We start from the raw sequence: 19,105 nt of genomic DNA on the forward strand, positions 1-19,105 counted from the left end.
ATAATAAAATAATTGATGCTCACAAAACAGGAGAAGGCTACAAGAACATAGCAAAGTGTTTTCAGGTAGCTGTTTCCTCAGATCATAATGTTATTAAGAAATGGCAGTTAACAGAAACAGTGGAGATCAAGGTGAGGTCTGGAAGATGAAGAAAACTTTCTGAAAGAACTGCTCGTTGGATTGCTAGAAAGGCAAATAAAAACCCTGTTTGACTGCAAAAGACCTTCAGAAAGATTTAGCAGACCCTGGAGTGGTGGTGCACTGTTCTACTATGCAGCGACACCTGAACAAATATGACCTTCATGGGAGAGTCATCAGAAGAAAACCTTTCCTGCGTCTGAGCGACAAAATTCAGCATCTGAAGTTTGCAAATGAACATCTAAATAAGCCTGATGCATTTTGGAAACAAGTCCTGTGGACTGATGAAATTAAAATAGAACTTTTTGGCCACAATGTGCAAAGGTATGTTTGGAGAAAAAAGGGTGCCAAATTCCAGGAAAAGAACACCTCTCCAACTCTGAAGCAGGGTGTGGATCGATCATGCTTTGGGGTTGTGTTGCAGCCAGTGGCACAGGGCACATTTCATTGGTTGAGGGAAGCATGGATTCAAATAAATACCAGCAAATTCTGGAAGCAAACATCACACCGTCTGTAAAAAAGTTGAAATTAAAAAGAGGATGGGTCCTACAATAAGACGATGATCCAAAACACACCTCAAACTCTACAATGGAATACCTCAAGAGGTGCAAGCTGAAGGTTTTGCCTGGGCCCTCACAGTCCCCTGACCTAAACATCATTGAAAATCTGTGGATAAATCTCAAAAGAGCAGTGCATGCAAGACAGCCCAAGAAACTTGTAGAACTGGAAGCCTTTTGCAAGGACGAATGTGTGAAAATCCCCCAGGTAAGAACTGAAAGATTATTAGCTGGCTACAAAAAGTGCTTACAAGCTGTGATTACTTGCCAAAGGGGGTGTTACTAGGTACTAACCATGTAGAGTGCCCGAACTTTTGCTTCGGGCCCTTTTCCTTTTTTGTCATTTTGAAAATGTAAAAGATGAAAACTAAAAAAAAATAGTTTTTGCTTAAAATATAAAGGGAATGAGTCATCTTTAACTTTATGCCTTTTGGAGATCATTTCATCTTCAACTTGCTTAACTGTTCACAGTAACAGCAGTTTTGACCAGGGGTGCCCAAACTTTTGCAGATCACTGTAAGTGAAAATTCTTGGAGGGGTTTTTTTTTTGTGTTATCTTTCGTGAAAATTTACTTCTGCCCATCTCTAAACTATTGTTACATCACTGTGCACATGGAGACAGTTAAGGACAAAAGTTTGCATCAAGCACAGGTACATCTATATCTACAGGTATGTTGCATTTTAGAAATAAAATATATTAACTACACTACAAGTACAAAGTTTCTGAACACCCTGTATTCACCCTTTTAGGCCCCCGCCACCTCATTTTCTCTTTAATTTAGTCTTAGCTAGTTCCTGCCCACTCGTCAGCTCTGCTCTAGCATACTACAGCTCCAGCCAGAGAAGGTTAATGCTAATCCAGGGCTTCCTTAGAAACACGGAGACAGGTGAAGCTTGAGATCGTTTCTCAACGCTTTCTAAACGCACTTGGAGGAAAGCGCTATCCACCCTCTTCCACATACATGAGCTCACAGGACAGTGTGATTGACAGGACAGAGGCAGTATGCCCCTCCTACCCTGAAAGCACGGACAATTTTGCTTTCTTGGACTCAGGGTCATAGATAGCTGTGGCGTAATTTTTTATTAAATTTAATCTTTTGTAGGTAGAAAATAGGTCTAGATGAAGTGAGAAGCGGTTTGTGTGTATAATGGAGATGGTCAATCTGGGTGTCTCTAATTATGCACAAGAATGTATTTGTCTGGGAGTTGATTTTGAGTTCTGGTACAGTCTGAGAGTGGATGATGGCGTCCTTAAATACAAAGATTTAGCGGTTTGAATGAACTCGTCATCATTTTCTTCCAAGCTAATTATGAGTAAACTGGCAGTGTATACAGATACAGTTAGGTCCATAAATATTTGGACAGAGACGACATTTTTCTAATTTTGGTTCTGTACATTACCACAATGAATTTTGAACAAAACAATTCAGATGCAGTTGAAGTTCAGACTTTCAGCTTTAATTCAGTGGGTTGAACAAAATGATTGCATAAAAATGTGAGGAACTAAAGCATTTTTTAAACACAATCCCTTCATTTCAGGGGCTCAAAAGTAATTGGACAAATTAAATAATTGTAAATAAAATGTTCATTTCTAATACTTGGTTGAAAACCCTTTGTTGGCAATGACTGCCTGAAGTCTTGAACTCATGGACATCACCAGACGTTGTGTTTCCTCCTTTTTAATGCTCTGCCAGGCCTTTACTGCAGCGGTTTTCAGTTGCTGTTTGTTTGTGGGCCTTTCTGTCTGAAGTTTAGTCTTTAACAAGTGAAATGCATGCTCAATTGGGTTGAGATCAGGTGACTGACTTAGCCATTCAAGAATATTCCACTTCTTTGCTTTAATAAACTCCTGGGTTGCTTTGGCTTTATGTTTTGGGTCATTGTCCATCTGTATTATGAAATGCCGACCAATCAATTTGGCTGGATTTGAGCACACAGTATGTCTCTGAATACCTCAGAATTCATCCGGCTGCTTCTGTCCTGTGTCACATCAATAAACACTAGTGACCCAGTGCCACTGGCAGCCATGCATGCCCAAGCCATCACACTGCCTCCGCCGTGTTTTACAGATGATGTGGTATGCTTTGGATCATGAGCTGTACCACGCCTTCGCCATACTTTTTCTTTCCATCATTCTGGTAGAGGTTGATCTTGGTTTCATCTGTCCAAAGAATGTTCTTCCAGAACTGTGCTGGCTTTTTTAGATGTTTTTTAGCAAAGTCCAATCTAGCCTTTTTATTCTTGAGGCTTATGAGTGGCTTGCACCGTGCAGTGAACCCTCTGTATTTACTTTCACACAGTCTTCTCTTTATGGTAGATTTGGATATTGATACGCCTACCTCCCGGAGAGTGTTGTTCACTTGGTTGGCTGTTGTGAAGGGGTTTCTCTTCACCATGGAAATTATTCTGCGATCATCCACCACTGTTGTCTTCTGTGGGTGTTCAGGTCTTTTTGCACTGATGATTTCACCAGTGCTTTCTTTCTTTCTCAGGATGTACCAAACTGTAGATTTTGCCACTCCTAATATTGTAGCAATTTCTCGGATGGGTTTTTTCTGTTTTTGTAGCTTCAGGATGGCTTGTTTCACCTGCATGGAGAGCTCCTTTGACCGCATGTTTTCTTCACAGCAAAATCTTCCAAATGCAAGCACCACACCTCAAATCAACTCCAGGCCTTTTATCTGCTTAATTGAGAATGACATAACGAAGGAATTGCCCACACCTGCCCATGAAATAGCCTTTGAGTCAATTGTCCAATTACTTTTGGTCCCTTTAAAAATAGGGTGGCACATGTTAAGGAGCTGAAACTCCTAAACCCTTCATCCAATTTTAATGTGGATACCCTCAAATGAAAGCTGAAAGTCTGGACTTTATGTCCATGTCCATTATATAACTATAACTTGAATATGTTTCAGTAAACAGGTAAAAAAACAAAATTTATGTCAGTGTCCAAATATATATGGACCTAACTGTACATTCCAGTACCATAATCATGAAAAGTGGGTGTGTCCTACAACATCACTGCAACAAACTGAACGTGAGTTTGTAGTACTTCACATCAACATTAATTTTATTTGGCTTTGTCTTAAGGGTGTGCAAACTTTTGCACTCCACTGTATAAATGTCATATCTCAAGTCAATATGTTTTCGGGTTCACTCATCAGGCTGAGATGCAGTACGTACTGTATCTCGCTGGTGATTGGTCAGTAGTTTGTGTCGTCATTGTTCATTAGTTCGCAAGTTAAATAGCTCAAGTTCAATCCAAAAACTAACGTGACAAGTCAGGAATACAGCTTTGTAATCACTCGGGTTCATCCATGTTTGTTTATTGTTTCCGTTTGGTTTCTCAGTCTTGTCCAGTTGTTTAGTCTTCTGAGGGCTGGTTTGGGTTCACGGTTGTGGTGTGTAACGCAGATACTTCTTCCCTGACGGAAGCTCTTTAGTGTACACTCCGGCAGGGAACAGGCTCTTGGCTTCTTCCTCAGGGATACTCGGAGGAACCATGACCCGATCCCCAGGCTATGGGAAAATTCAGATGACAAACGAGATCAACTTTGGTCCATCATAGCAAGGCAGCATGTAGAGTGTCAAATGAATGAGGAAACTGTCACAAAGTGAAAGGTAGGCAGTGTTACGGCACTTGGTGTTTAAGGAAGGAATAAAACACTGCGTCATGTTGATAGCGGAGTTACTACTGTATTACCACCTACCTGAAAGTTCATCATTACAAGTAACGTGGGACATCTGCAAGACTAGTTCTCAAAAACTTATCTCTCATGTAAAAAAAATAAAAAAGATTAACCCCCCCCCCCCCCCCCCCCCCCAAAGTTCAAACTCTTATCTGGAAAACGTTTCCACTGATTATTACAAAGTACTGACACCCGAGACTCGTTCTCCAGATACTAAATAAACGTCTCCTTACAGAAATGTAACACTTAACTAGCTACGCGTCCCTGTGAATACTATAGAAACGATAATGTATCCGAGCGAGCGCATTAATATTAGTACAAATATCATTAGTATAAATACGGAGGCAATTATAGAAAATCGCATGCGCTGACTGGTCAACTATTTAACAGTTATTCCACGAAATCAAGTCATACAGGAGCTGATGGCGCTATAAGCCATGTACGACCAGATTGAGTGGAATAACTGTTTTATTCTATCCACATTCACTGGATTTTAAGAAACGGAGCATTTTTATTTTATTTTTTATTTTTTGCAAATTCAATAAACGAAAACTTTAAAACGTCCGGCAAATTCATTTCCGCTTAGAATGTAAACAAACCGGCGAAATGACAGGAGCAATTTGTGAAAAACATGATAATAATAATTCTTGAAAAATAAAAACAAAAGATATGTTCTTACCCTCAAATACTTTCATTTCATGTGGGTCTGTGTGTATTTTTTGTGGTTTTGTTTTCAAGTAGAGTTTTTATTTCGTCCTTGGTTGGTTCAGCAACGCGCTCCGCCATTTTGTTTTTCTCTACTCACGGTAGGTATATGAGCTGATATCCTAGTAGTAGAGTAGCCAATCAGAGCGCACGATTGCTCATATATAGTGAATGTGGATAGAATAAAACTGCTTATTCACTGACAAAAATATTTTTTTGTATCTATTTATAGTTACAAAAATTACATGGGACAGCTGCAAGACAAGTTCTCAAAAACTGATTTTATCTCTCATGTAAAAAAAGATTTTCAAACTCTTATCCGGAAAACTTTTCCACTGATTATTACAAAGCACTGACACCCGAGACTTGCTCTATCGATACAAAATAAACGTCTCCTTAGAGAAATTTAACAAGCAACACGTCCCTGTGAATGAGCTGTTACTATAGAAACAATAACGTATCCAAGCACACGCATTAATATTAATGTTAATATAAATATTATTAGTATAAATACGGAGGTGGTTATAGGAAATCGTGTGCGCTGCTTGGTCGAGAAATCCAGTCTATTTCTCGACAGTCACCTCAAGCGACTCGGCAAAATGGCGGCCGATGGCTTTACCGTAAGTGAGGAAGAATTACAAATGATGAAAGAAAATGCTGTTCGTAAAAGCACTAAAGACGCTACGAAGTTTGGTCTCAAACTATTCAAAGGTAAGGTGGAATTGTGATTTCAAAACAAAGTCTTTTATGTGACACAAGTCTTCATCGCACCATTATTACATTTACATGCTGCTTTTGAAGTTTGCAATAAATTATTTTTTAATACGATTTTTTAAAAAATAATCACCTGTGTATTTATGGTGCTCAGCGTAAATGAGTCCACCCCCTTTGAAAAGTAACATTTTAAACAATATCTCAATTAACACAATTTCCAAAATGTTGACAAGACAAAGTTTAATATAACATCTGTTTAACTTATAACTGGAAAGTAAGGTTAATAATATAAACTTAGAATACACGTTTTTTCAGTTTTACTCAAATTAGGGTGGTGCAAAAATGAGTACACCCCACAACAAAAACTACTACATCTAGTACTTTGTATGGCCTCCATGATTTTTAATGACAGCACCAAGTCTTCTAGGCATGGAATGAACAAGTTGGCGACATTTTGCAACATCAATCTTTTTCCATTCTTCAACAATGACCTCTTTTAGTGACTGGATGCTGGATGGAGAGTGATGCTCAACTTGTCTCTTCAGAATTCCCCAAAGAAAATAATTTCTTTACACCACAAAGGTGAAGGCTACAAGAAGATCAGCAAAGCTTTACTTATCAGTCAGAATACTGTAGCAAAAGTGGTACAAAAATTTAAGAAAGATGGAACTGCAACCATCTCACAGAGACGTCCAGGTCGTCCACGGAAGTTAACACCTCGACAGGAGCGTCTTCTGATGAGAAGGGTTGAAGAAAATCGGCATGCAAGTTCACTGCAGTTATCTAAAGAAGTAGAAAACCAAACTGGGGTGACTATTTCCCGTGACACAATACGGCGTACACTGCAGAGGAATGGCATGCATGGATGCTGTCCACGAAAGAAGCCTCTCCTAAAGCCCAGGCACAAAAAAGCCCACCTAGAGTTTGCCAGGGCCCATGGTGACAAAGATGAAGACTACTGGGACTCTATACTCTGGAGTGATGAGACCAAGATAAATGTTTTTGGAACTGATGGCTTCAGAACTGTATGGCGTTGCAAAGGTGAGGAATACAAAGAAAAATGCATGGTGCCTACAGTGAAATGTTTTGAAATGGTGGTGGCAGTGTCCTTATGTGGGGCTGCATGAGTGCTGCTGGTGTCGGGGAGCTGCATTTCATTGATGGCTTCATGAATTCACAGATGTATTGCTCTATACTGAAAGAGAAGATGCTACCATCACTCCGTGCCCTTGGTCGTCGTGCACTTTTCCAACATGACTAAACACACATCTAAGGCCACTCTTGGATTTCTGAAGAACAGGGTGAAAATGATTCAGTGGCCAAGTATGTCTCCTGATCTGAACCCAATCGAACACCTATGGGGAATTCTGAAGAGACAAGTTGAGCATCACTCTCCATCCAGCATCCAGTCACTAAAAGAGGTCATTGTTGAAGAATGGAAAAAGATTGATGTTGCAAAATGTCACCAACTTGTTCATTCCATGCCTAGAAGACTTGGTGCTGTCATTAAAAATCATGGAGGCCATACAAAGTACTAGATGTAGTAGTTTTTGTTGTGGGGTGTACTCATTTTTGCACCACCCTAATTTGAGTAAAACTGAAAAATGTGTAATCTAAGTTATATTATTAACCTTACTTTCCCGTTATAAGTTAAACAGATGTTATATTAAACTTTGTCTTGTCAACATTTTGGAAATTGTTTGTGTTCATTGAGATATTGTTTAAAATGTTACTTTTCAAAGGGGGTGGACTCATTTACGCTGAGCACTGTATACTAAAAAATTATCCACCTCAGGTTTAGTGAATAATTGTTAAATATAAACCTGTGATTTGTAGCTGTGCTACTGTCAGAGCTGCTTTTCTAGAAAACTAATCAACACCCTCGACTAATCAGAATCCAGAATTTGGCAGCGCCGTGGTATCATATTCAATCAATACTTTACATTTTTTAGTCATACACTCTCCACAGAAATAAACCACCACAGGCTGTCCTTCTCACCTTCCAGTCGACGGGCGTGGCCACCCGCTGATACGCTGTTAGCTGCAAGGAATCAATCACTCGGAGAATCTCGTCAAAGTTTCGCCCCGTAGTGGCCGGGTAGAGGAGTGAGAGCTTTAACTTCTTATCAGGACCAATCACAAACACCTTCAACAACGAGAGAGAGAGAGATTAGAACAAATGATCTTAGGAAATTTTCTGTTTAAATTATTTGCTTATGCACACAATCTCTTTTTTTTTTTACCGTCACCCATATACTGTAATTCCTTTAATCTGCCACACAGCATGCATGCACGTTTTATTCGTACAAAACTTTCATTAAAGGTAGATCGAGTCGAGTCATACTCACGCATCGGGCAGTGAGCGGCATCCCGCTCTGATCTTTCTCATTCGGGTCCAGCATGCCCAGCTCTACAGCCACCTCACGCTTAGGATCTGCTATGATGGGAAACGGGAACTTGGAGACGGTCTCGTCATTATTGTAGGCCAGGATGTCCTAAAAAAAATAAAATAAAAAATCAAGTGTATGACAAAGAATATAGCATAGCAGCCAATGAAAGGAGACTTGAACTCGTGAGTGTCAGGAGATTTTGTCAAAAGATCCAGTTTGTGGAATTTCCCTCTTACCTCAAATGTCATGGATGTTTGGTTAGAAGGTGCTGATTGATTTGATTTTCAATAACAGCAGCTCTGACAGGTTTATATTAACACGCTCCTTCTAGTACATTAGCGTTTCTCGACTAACAGCTCGTTCTGAAAATTGATCAGTGGCGAAGAGTTACTATTAGAGCTGGGACTTGAACTCAGCCAAACCTTAGCCAGACACCGAAAAAGCAACAGCAAAAGCAAAGGATTTTGTAAGGGATTACCGGCAGGCTGCCAGGTCGCTCCATTGCGTGCCGCTGGTTGATGTTGATTTTAAAAGTAACTCGGTAAATTACACAGGGAAATGAATACTTAAGTCTGAGTGAAAAATACTGTAGTGTGGAAGAAGAGTCTGGAGACAGAAATATTAGTTTCTCAGTCGTTAACCTGTGCTACTTGCTCTTGATAGATAGCACTGGCTTGACTGCTTTATTAGCCTTCGCTAACGCTACTGATGAATGCTATACCGGCTGGAAGGTGACTTCACTGCTGCGCTGACGGCGCAGACTCGCGATTAAGCTCATGCTGGCCTTCAAGAAGGTCTAGGGCGATTAAATTTTTATTCCCTCCCACTATAAATCAAAATCTGATTGGTTAATCAGTCATCTGTCGCTTCCTACATAAGCATACACTGCCATGGCCTTCTGTCCTGGCAATGAAGTCCTAGCCAATGAGTGAGCCAGCTGTAAACTTTTCTCAGCCTAGACACAACAAACAAAACAATCTCAGTGGAGGATAACTCGATTTTAATGCTTTCAGGACAGGAATTTCTGTCCTTTCGTTTCTGAAGCACATTTGATAGAAAATGAGGCCGAATTAGAAGAGAATAATTATAATGAAGTTATGAAAAAATGAAAGAAATTAGATATAACATTTGAAATGCTGATGTTTGGACCTTCTCTGAAGGCCTAGAAGGCCCTGATGGTTCCACTCAGTCGTTGATATGATGACGTTTACTGTAAGAAGATGTTTATTTAACATTTATGGAAGGAGTCTCCAGTGTCAGCACTTTGTAGTAATTATTATTACAGCTTTCATAACATCTTCAAGGCTGGTTGCTTGTTTGGTGAACAATGTAACCAGGAATGGATAAAAAGTATGATGTTTCATTCATTGATAAATATAAAATGGTAATCATTGGGTTTACAATGGATGGGTGGATGGATAGGAGGTGGATGGTGTCTACCTTGCTCCATCCGTGGTGCGACTCAACACTATCGATGGACAGGCCGATCATCTTCACGTTGCGCTTGGCAAACTGTGGACTCAGCGCGGCTGCTCGTCCGAGCTCGGTGGTGCACACCGGAGTGTAGTCCTGCGGGTGCGAGAACAGGATACCCCAGCTATTGAGGGAAAGATTAGCAAGAGCTTAACGGACACAATACTCATGTTTGTTCTCTGTTCAAACTTCAACCCCATCGGAAAGAAAACACATGGGCAGGAAGCTGGACAATGGACAGGAAAATTGGAAATGCTGAGCTGAAAGTCCTCGAGATATTTAGCGCAGTAAGTGTGTATGGTCCAAGGTAACAGTTTTGACACACCTTCTCTCAAATTCAGTGTTTTTAAATTCATGAAATGGCATCCAAACACTGTCAATCCAAATTCAGTGACTACCTCATGAAGCTGGTTAAGATAATGCCAATAGTGTGCAATGCATCATCAAGGTAAACGCTGGACACTTTTATATGAAAGTTGAAAATATCAAACATTTTGGTTTTTAACACTTTTTTTTGTTGAGCACATTATTATTATTATTATTATTATTATTATTATTATTATACCCCCACTCTGAGGAGGGGGGATACTGGTTTACCTCTGTCCGTCCGTCCGTATCTCTGTCTGTCCAAAACACCTTTTTTCTCAGCAACCACAAATCATAGCCACTTGGTACCGAGCTTCAGCTTGCGGTTCTATACCGTGTATACCATTTTCAGGTGTGTCGCACATCGACTTCCTGTTTACCAACTGAATGTATTTACAAAACATACAGCGCCCTTCACAATTATTGGCACCCCTCATTAAAATATATTCTTAGGTTTCTAATAAATTATTATTTTTTAAATAATATAGGACAACAATGCAAAAAAAGAGAAAAATCCAACCTTTAATTCAAGTGCATTTATTCAGTGGGAAAAAATCCCACATTAAGAAATAATTCTTTTACATGAAATCATGTGTGCCACAATTATTGGCACTTCTGATGTTAATACTTTGTACAACCCCCTTTTGCCAACAAGACGGCACTTAATCTTCTCCTATAACATTTCACAAGATGGGAGAATACAGAGGGAGGGATATTCGACCATTCCTCTTTGCACAATCTCTCTAAATCGTCCAGAATCCTGGGTCCTCTCCGATGCACTCTCCTCTTCAGCTCACCCCACAGGTTTTCAATTGGGTTGAGGTCTGGGGACTGAGATGGCTATGGGAGGAGCTTGATTTTGTGTCTGGTGAACCATTTTTGTGTCGATTTGGCCACACGTTTCGGGTCATTATCTTGCTGAAAGACCCAGTGACGACCCATCTTCAGCTTTCTGGCAGAGGCCACCAGATTTTGATTTAAAATGTCCTGGTATTTCAAAGAGTTCATGATGCCATGCACCCTAACAAGGTTCCCAGGGCCTTTGGAAGAGAAACAGGCTCACAGCATCACCGATCCTCCCCCATACTTCACAGTGGGCATGAGGTGCTTTTCCGCATACTCATCTTTTGTGATGTATTAGAGTGTTTGTTGCCAAAAAGCTCTATCTTGGTCTCACCTGACCAAAGCACACGGTCCCAGTTGAAGTCCCAGTACCGCTTAGCAAACTCCAGACGTTTACGCTTATGCTTGTAAGTGAGAAAAGGCTTTTTCCGTGCATGCCTCCCAAACAGCTTGTTGGCATGTAGATAGTGCCTGATGGTTGTTATGGAGACTTTGTGACTCCAAGATGCTACTCTTTGATGCAATTCTCTAGCAGTGAGCTTTGGAGAGCTTTTTACTTCTCTTACCATCCTCCTCACTGTGCGTGGTGGCAAGATAAACTTGCATCCTCGTCCAGGCTTGTTTGCCACTGTTCCAGTTGTTTTAAACTTCTTGATGATTCCTCTGACTGTAGATATGGGCAGGTGTAGGCAAGTGGCTATTTTCTTGTAGCCATTGCCTGACTTATGAAGGTCGACACACATCTGCTTTACTTGAATGGTGTGTTCGCTTGTCTTTCCCATGTTGAAGAGTGGATAAGAGAAATAGGCCTCTGTGTCACATCATATTTATACCCCAGGGAAACAGGATGTGATGAATTACAGTACTAATTAAAGGTTCCTAGATACTCTGATCAACTTTATAAACTACAGTAGAAATGACAGAAATGCTTCAATTACATTTATTTTCTAGGAATTGTTATAGGTGCCAATAATTGTGGAACAGGTGATTTTTATGAAAAATAATTGTTTGTTAGTCAGGGATTTTTTATCGTCTCGTCTCGTCTCATCTTCATCCGCTTTATCCGGGGCCGGGTCACGGAGGCAGCAGTCTGAGCATGGAAGCCCAAACTTCCCTTTCCCCAGACACCTCGGCCAGCTCCTCAGGAAGAACACCGAGGCATTCCCAGGCCAGCCGAGAGACATAGTCCCTCCAGCGTGTCCTGGGTCTTCCCCGGGGCCTCCTCCCGGGGGACATGCCTGGAACACCTCCCCAAGGAGGCGTCCAGGAGGCATCCGAAAGAGATGCCCAAGCCACCTCAGCTGATTCCTCTCGATGTGGAGGAGCAGCAGCTCTACTCCGAGCTCCTCCCGAGTGACTGTGCTTCTCACCCTATCTCTAAGGGAGCACCCAGCCACCCTGCGAAGGAAACTCATTTCGGCCGCTTGTATCCGCGATCTTGTTCTTTCGGTCATTACCCAAAGCTCATGACCAGAGGTGATAGTTGGAACGTAGATCGACCGGTAAATTGAGAGCTTCGCCTTTTGGCTCAGCTCCTTCTCCACCACGATGGACTGGTAAAGCGACCGCATCACTGCGGAGGCTGCACGATCCACCTGTCGATCTCACGCTCTAACCTTCCCTGACTCATGAACAAGATCCGGAGATACTTAAACTCCTCCACTTGAGGCAGGACTTCTCCACCAACCTGGAGAGGGCAAGCCACCCTTTTCCCGTCGAGAACCATGGCCTCGGACTTGGAGGTGCTGATTCTCATCCCAGCCGCTTCACACTCGACTGCAAACCGTCCCAGTGCATGCTGAAGGTCCTGGTTTGAAGAAGCCAACAGGACAACATCATCCGCAAAAAGCAGAGATGAAATCCTGTGGTTCCCAAACAGGATTCCTTCCAGCCCTTGGCTGCGTCTAGAAATTCTGTCCATAAAAATTATGAACAGAACCGGTGACAAAGGGCAGCCCTGCCAGAGTCCAACATGCACTGGTAACAGGTCTGACTTACTGCCAGCAATGCGAACCAGACTCCTGCTCCATTCGTACAGGGCCCGGACAGCCCTTAGCAAAGAGCCCTGAACCCCATACTCCCGAAGCACCCCCCACAGAATACCATGAGGGACACGGTCAAATGCCTTCTCCAGATCCACAAAGCACATGTGGACTGGTTGGGCAAACTCCCATGAACCCTCGAGCACCCTATGAAGGGTATAGAGCTGGTCCAGTGTTCCACGACCAGGACAAAAACCGCATTGTTCCTCCTGGATCCGAGGTTCGACTATTGGCTGAATTCTCCTCTCCAGTACCCTGGAGCAAACCTTCCCGGGAAGGCTGAGAAGTGTGATTCCCCTATAATTGGAGCACACTCTCCGGTCCCCTTTCTTAAAAAGAGGGACCACCACCCCAGTCTGTCACTCCAGAGGCACTGTCCCCGACCACCACGCGATGCTGCAGAGGCATGTCAGCCAAGACAGCCCCACAACATCCAGAGACTTGAGATACTCAGGGCGGATCTCATCCACCCCCGGTGCCTTGCCACCGAGGAGCTTGAAAACCACCTCAGTGACTTTGGCTTGTGTAATGAACGAGTCCACCTCTGAGTCATCAACCTCCGCTTCCTCAATGGAAGACATGACGGTGGGATTGAGGAGATCCTCGAAGTATTCCTTCCACCGCCCGGCAATGTCGCCAGTCGAGGTCAACAGCTCCCCACCCGCACTGTAAACAGTGCTGGCAGAGTACTGCTTCCCCCCCTGAGGTGCCGGACGGTTTGCCAAAATTTCTTCAAGGCCGACTGATAGTCCTCCTCCATGACCTCACTGAACTCCTCCCAGTTCCGAGTTTTTGCCTCTGCAACTGCCCGAGCTGCAGCACGCCTGGCCTGCCGATACCCGTCAGCTGCCTCCGGAGTCCCAGAGGCCACCATGGCCCGATAGGACTCCTTCTTCAGCTTGACGGCATCCCTTACTTCCGGTGTCCACCACTGGGTTCGGGGATTCCCGCCACGGCAGGCACCGGAGACCTTGCGGCCACAGCTCCGAACAGCTGCATCTACAATGGAGGTAGAGAACATGGGCCACTCGGACTCAATGTCCCCCGCCTTCCTCAGAAGCTGGGAGAAGCTCTCCCGGAGGTGGGAGTTAAAGACCTCCCCGACAGAGTGCTCGGCCAGACATTTCCAGCAGACCCTCACCATATGTTTGGGCCTGCCAGGTCTGTCCAGCTTCCTCCTCCGCCAGCGGATCCAACTCACCACCAGGTGGTGATCAGTTGACAGCTCAGCCTCTCTCTTCACCCGAGTGTCCAAGACATAGGGCCGGAGATCAGATGAAACGACAACAAAGTCGATCATCGACCTCCGACCTAAGGTGTCCTGGTGCCACGTGCACTTATGGACACCCCATGCTCGAACATGGTGTTTGTTATGGACAAACCGTGACTAGCACAGAAGTCCAATAACAAAACACCACTCGGTTTCAGATCGGGGAGACCGTTCCTCCCAATCACGCCCCTCCAGGTGTCACTGTCATCGCCCACATGAGCGTTGAAGTCCCCCAGTAGAACAATGGAGTCCCCAGTCTGAGCACCTCTCAGTACCTCTCCCAGGGACTCCAAGAAGGCCAGATACTCTATACTGCTATTCGGCCCGTAGGCACAAACAACAGCAAGAGCCCTCTCCCCGACCCGAAGGCGCAGGGAGGCAACCCTCTCGTTCACTGAGGTAAACTCCAACACATGGCGGCTGAGCTGGGGAGCTATAAGCAAGCCCACACCAGCCCACCGCCGCTCACCATGGACAACTCCAGAGAAGTGGGAGTCCAGCCCCTCTCAAGAAGCTGGGTTCCGGAGCCCAAGCTGTGCATGGAGGTGAGCCCGACTATCTCTAGCCAGTACCTTTCAACCTCCTGCACAAGCTCAGGTTCTTTCCCCCCCAGCGAAGTGACATTCCATGTCCCAACAGCTAGCCGCTGTGTTCAGGGATCAGGTCGTCGAGGCCCCTGCCTTCGACTGCCGCCTAATCCACACTGCACCAGCCCCCTACGGCTACCTCTGTGGGTGGTGAACCCACAGGAGGTCGGGCCCACGTCACCGCTTCGGGTTGAGCCCGGCCGGGCCCCGTGGGCAAAGGCCCGGCCACCAAGCGCTTGCATACGAGCCCCAACCCCGGGCCTGGCTTCAGGGTGGGGCCCCGGCTGCGCCATACCAGGCGACATCACGGTCCTTGATTTTTTTTTTTATCCATAAGGGTTTGGGGATTTTTTCTTCTTTTTTTAATTCACTTGAGTTAAGGGTTACATTTTTCTACAATTTTCAGTGTGAGATTATGCTTCTGCAGTCAAAATTAAATTTATTTTAAGGCTTTTAACACACCTTAACCAGGGGCGCCAATAATTGTGGAGGGCGCTGTATAGCGTGGATTTCCAAAATTTTCGTAACATTTTTCTCAGCAACTACAAATCACCACTGCTTGATATTTGGTAGCGACCTTCAGCTTGGGGTTCTATACCATGTGTACCATTTACAGGTCTGTCACACATCAACTTCCTGTTTACCAACTGAATGTATTTATGAAACATAGGGTGGATTTACAAAATTTTCTTAACATTTTTCTCAGCAACCACAAATCACAACTGATTGATATTTGGTACCGAGCTTCAGCTTGGGGTTCTTTCCCATGTCTACCATTTTTCAGGTCTGTCGCACATCAACTTCCTGTTTACCAACTGAATGTATTTATGAAACGTATAGTGTGGATTTACAAAAGTTTCATAACATTTTTTTCAGCAACTACAAATCACAACTGCTTGAAATTTGGTACCAAGCTTCAGCCTGGGGTTCTATACCGAGTTTATCATTTTCAGGTCTGTCGCACATCGACTTCCTGTTTACCGACTGAATGTATTTATGAAACATATTGCGTGGATTTACAAACTTTTCATAACATTTCTCAGCAACTATAAATCACAACTGCTTGATATTTGGTACTGAGCTTCAGCTTGGGGTTCTATACTATGTATACTGTTTTCAGGTCTGTCGCACATTGACTTCCTGCTTACCGACTGAATGTATTTATGAAACATATAGCGTGGATTTACAAAAGTTTCTTAACATTTTTCTCAGCAACTATAAATCACAACTGCTTGATATTTGGTACCGAGCTTCAGCTTGGGGTTCTATACCGTGTTTATCATTTTCAGGTCTGTCGCACATCGATTTCCTGTTTACCGACTGAATGTATTTACGAAACATATAGGGTGGATTTTGACGCTATTTCAAGAAGCAAAATGCTATTTCAAAATGACAGTTTAGCAGGATGCTGTTTGAAATCCCTGGGGAGAGACACTGCTCTTTACTTACTTGTTTCAGGGTTAATTATTTGTTGAAGTCAACATTCATAATAAACATCCTATTCCTTCGATTGCTGGCATTCTTCCATAGATACATAAGTGAGCAGTAGCTCACAGTTGATCTTGTTCCATACATGTTCCAGATGTTATTTCATAGTTTTGATATCTTCAATATTGTTCTACAATGTAGAAAATTGTCAAAATGCAGAAAAGAAAGACCTATGAATGAGTAGAGTGAGGTGTGCAAACTTTTGACTGTATGCAAATTTTACTCGCAGCACTCCAGCCTGAAAAGAAGCTCTTACAGTAAGTGCACGTGATGTCTATCAGATACTGAAACCTGCATTTTCATTTATCTCATCTCATTATCTCTAGCTGCTTTATCCTGTTCTACAGGGTCGCAGGCAAGTTGGAGCCTATCCCAGCTGACTACGGGTGAAAGGCGGGGTACACCCTGGACAAGTCGCCAGGTCATCACAGGGCTGACATATAGACACAGACAACCATTCACACTCACACCTACACGTACGGTCAATTTAGAGTCACCAGTTAACCTAACCTGCATGTCTTTGGACTGTGGGGGAAACCGGAGCACCCGGAGGAAACCCACACGGACACAGGGAGAACATTCAAACTCCGCACAGAAAGGCCCTCGCCGGCCACGGGGCTCGAACCCGGACCTTCTTGCTGTGAGGCGACAGCACTAACCACTACACCACCGTGCCGCCCTGAATATTATTATGTTGTATATAAATAATGTCATGTATTGCTTATTTGAGAGTTGATTCATCAGTGCTGCTAGAGCCGTGCCAGAGAAAACCTATTCATCAAATTTACAATGTCAGTAAGGGCCAATAAAGATAGATAGATAGATATTAAAACAAACCAGTTATTCAGCTAAACTGTTGAGGCTCTAACGATCCTGGTGATACTTTAACCCACTGGATCAGGATTGAGGTTTCATATTTTACATACTGCTCATCAGTTTAGGAATTATATCACACAGGGACCTCGCTGTCATAAAGCAACGTTTGCAAAATTCATTTTGCATTTAAGTAGTGAATGTGAAATGTGGGTTTTTGTTTGTTGATGATTTGTGGATGTGTGTGTGTGTTTTTTTTTAATATTCTCATTCATTCACTATTCAATTTTCAAAGAATGAAGTACTATAATTAACAGGATACAATTCTCAATATGTTTCTTTGCATCTTTATTCATTTTGCCTCAATATCAGCATTTCCACTGACGAAGACGTCCTAAAGGTACCAAACTGTACTTTCCCTTGTTGGTACGTTGCCACATCACATTCAGGTGAATGGACTGTAATGTAAAGATTTAAAGATAGACTGCCTTTCAGATTTTTCATGTGTAGGTCATAAAAAGAATTTTCCCCGACACTCAATTATTTTTGTTTGGTGGACCGAAAGCTACCGAATTCAAATCACAGACTTCCACTTTTATTAGTTTTTTTAAATTGAACAATTAATGAATTTAAGGCCACGTGGCCCTAAACTCTCCGCTATTTTTTCCTGCTTCACCATAACCCAATTCAAGATACTATGTCATGCATCACATCACGTGGTTGGCTTTCCGCGTTTGCGCAAGGCATTGTGGGATACAAATTTGAAACAGGAGAGAAAAACGGAGGACGTGAGTGTGCGAATGAAACGTGAAAGACCGACTACAGTAACGGAAAGAAAGCCAGAAGAAAAGACGTTATGTTATATACCGTACGAAGGAAAGGAAACGCAGGACCAAACTAATAAATATCGGCGCTCAGCGAGCACCTCGGTGTGATCAGCTGTTTGTTTAGCGACAGAATGATGGAACTGTCAGTGCGCGGTCAAAGGTAAACCTGTAGATGGCGGTAATGTAACACTCTGGATGCCAGCTGCCGTAAAACCCAAAAGAAGAATATGAAGGTTTACCTGTGCATCTGCACACAGACTTCCTCTATCTGCTTGACTGCGCCAAGCGAGCAATTTCATGCACATTATTTGCTTTAATCCCCTCAAATTTAATAATTTCCCAGCCACAGAACGGCCTGATATTTTGTGAGATATTACAGAAATAAACATATATCACAATTGCTAAATTTCAGAGGGAACTAAATTTCACCGATTTCATGAAATCGAAAGGCTGTCTAGCTTTAAAGGCGTACAGGTTATCATTAAGATCTAATTATGTACCTGAACATTGTTTAAAGGTATAAAGGTACAAAGTAAAGTAGTGCAGTTAGAAATGTGCAACAATTTCTAAGTGTACAGTATACAAAAGTCTTAGGCACATGTAAAAAATGCTTTCGACCAAGAATGGCTTAAAAATAATTAAATGAAATTTTCAACATTAAAAAAAATACGATAAACAGTAAAGAGTAAGCCATAATAAATGAAACAAAGTCAATATTCGGTGTGAGACGACACTTTGCTTTAAAAAAAAAAAAAACACAGTAGTCTCAGGTCCAATGAGTGCAGTTTTATGCGAAAATGAGCTGTAGGTTTTACTGAATATCTTACAGAACCAGCCACAGTTCTTCTGGACACTTTGACTGTCACACTCGCTTCTTTATTTTGCACCAAAACCCAGTAGCCTTCATTATGTTTTCTTTTTCCATCTGAAAAGTGCTCTCTTATGGAATACGCTGCTCAGATACAAACTTTTTTTCCTGTAACATTTAATTTTGTGCTGGAAAAAAATGAACGTTTGGAACTCTAAAATATTTTTGGAATGTTTTGACCCGATAATGTAGAAGTCATCAAATAGAAATCTATAATAAAGTTTGTATTTAAAAAATCGGGTGTCGAAGACTTTTGCACAGTGCTGTAGGTGAAAAAAATATATAATGACTAGATAGAGACTGTGACCAAGTTCGCAGTAATTTGCGCTAGCTGT

General features: G+C 42.6%; 1 protein-coding gene across 2 annotated transcripts in view; it reads right to left on the reverse strand.

Annotated features, from left to right (window-relative positions):
• Positions 1-3,034: 3,034 nt before the first annotated feature.
• Positions 3,035-19,105, reverse strand: part of LOC132881582 (peroxiredoxin-6-like) — a 28,700-nt gene continuing 12,629 nt past the window's right edge. The window contains exons 2-5 of one of the 2 annotated variants that reach the window (XM_060914210.1): positions 9,634-9,790; positions 8,152-8,298; positions 7,803-7,949; positions 3,035-4,214 (exon numbers count right to left, since the gene is read on the reverse strand). In XM_060914210.1, the coding sequence (XP_060770193.1) occupies positions 4,086-4,214; positions 7,803-7,949; positions 8,152-8,298; positions 9,634-9,790 (580 nt within the window). In that variant the 3' untranslated portion in view covers positions 3,035-4,085. Of the gene's footprint in view, positions 4,215-6,335; positions 6,587-7,802; positions 7,950-8,151; positions 8,299-9,633; positions 9,791-19,105 lie in introns of those variants that run through there. The other variant, XM_060914218.1, reaches the window with a different exon arrangement.

The sequence above is a fragment of the Neoarius graeffei genome, chromosome 1, assembly GCF_027579695.1.
Source record: "Neoarius graeffei isolate fNeoGra1 chromosome 1, fNeoGra1.pri, whole genome shotgun sequence".
NCBI classification, from domain to species: domain Eukaryota; kingdom Metazoa; phylum Chordata; class Actinopteri; order Siluriformes; family Ariidae; genus Neoarius; species Neoarius graeffei.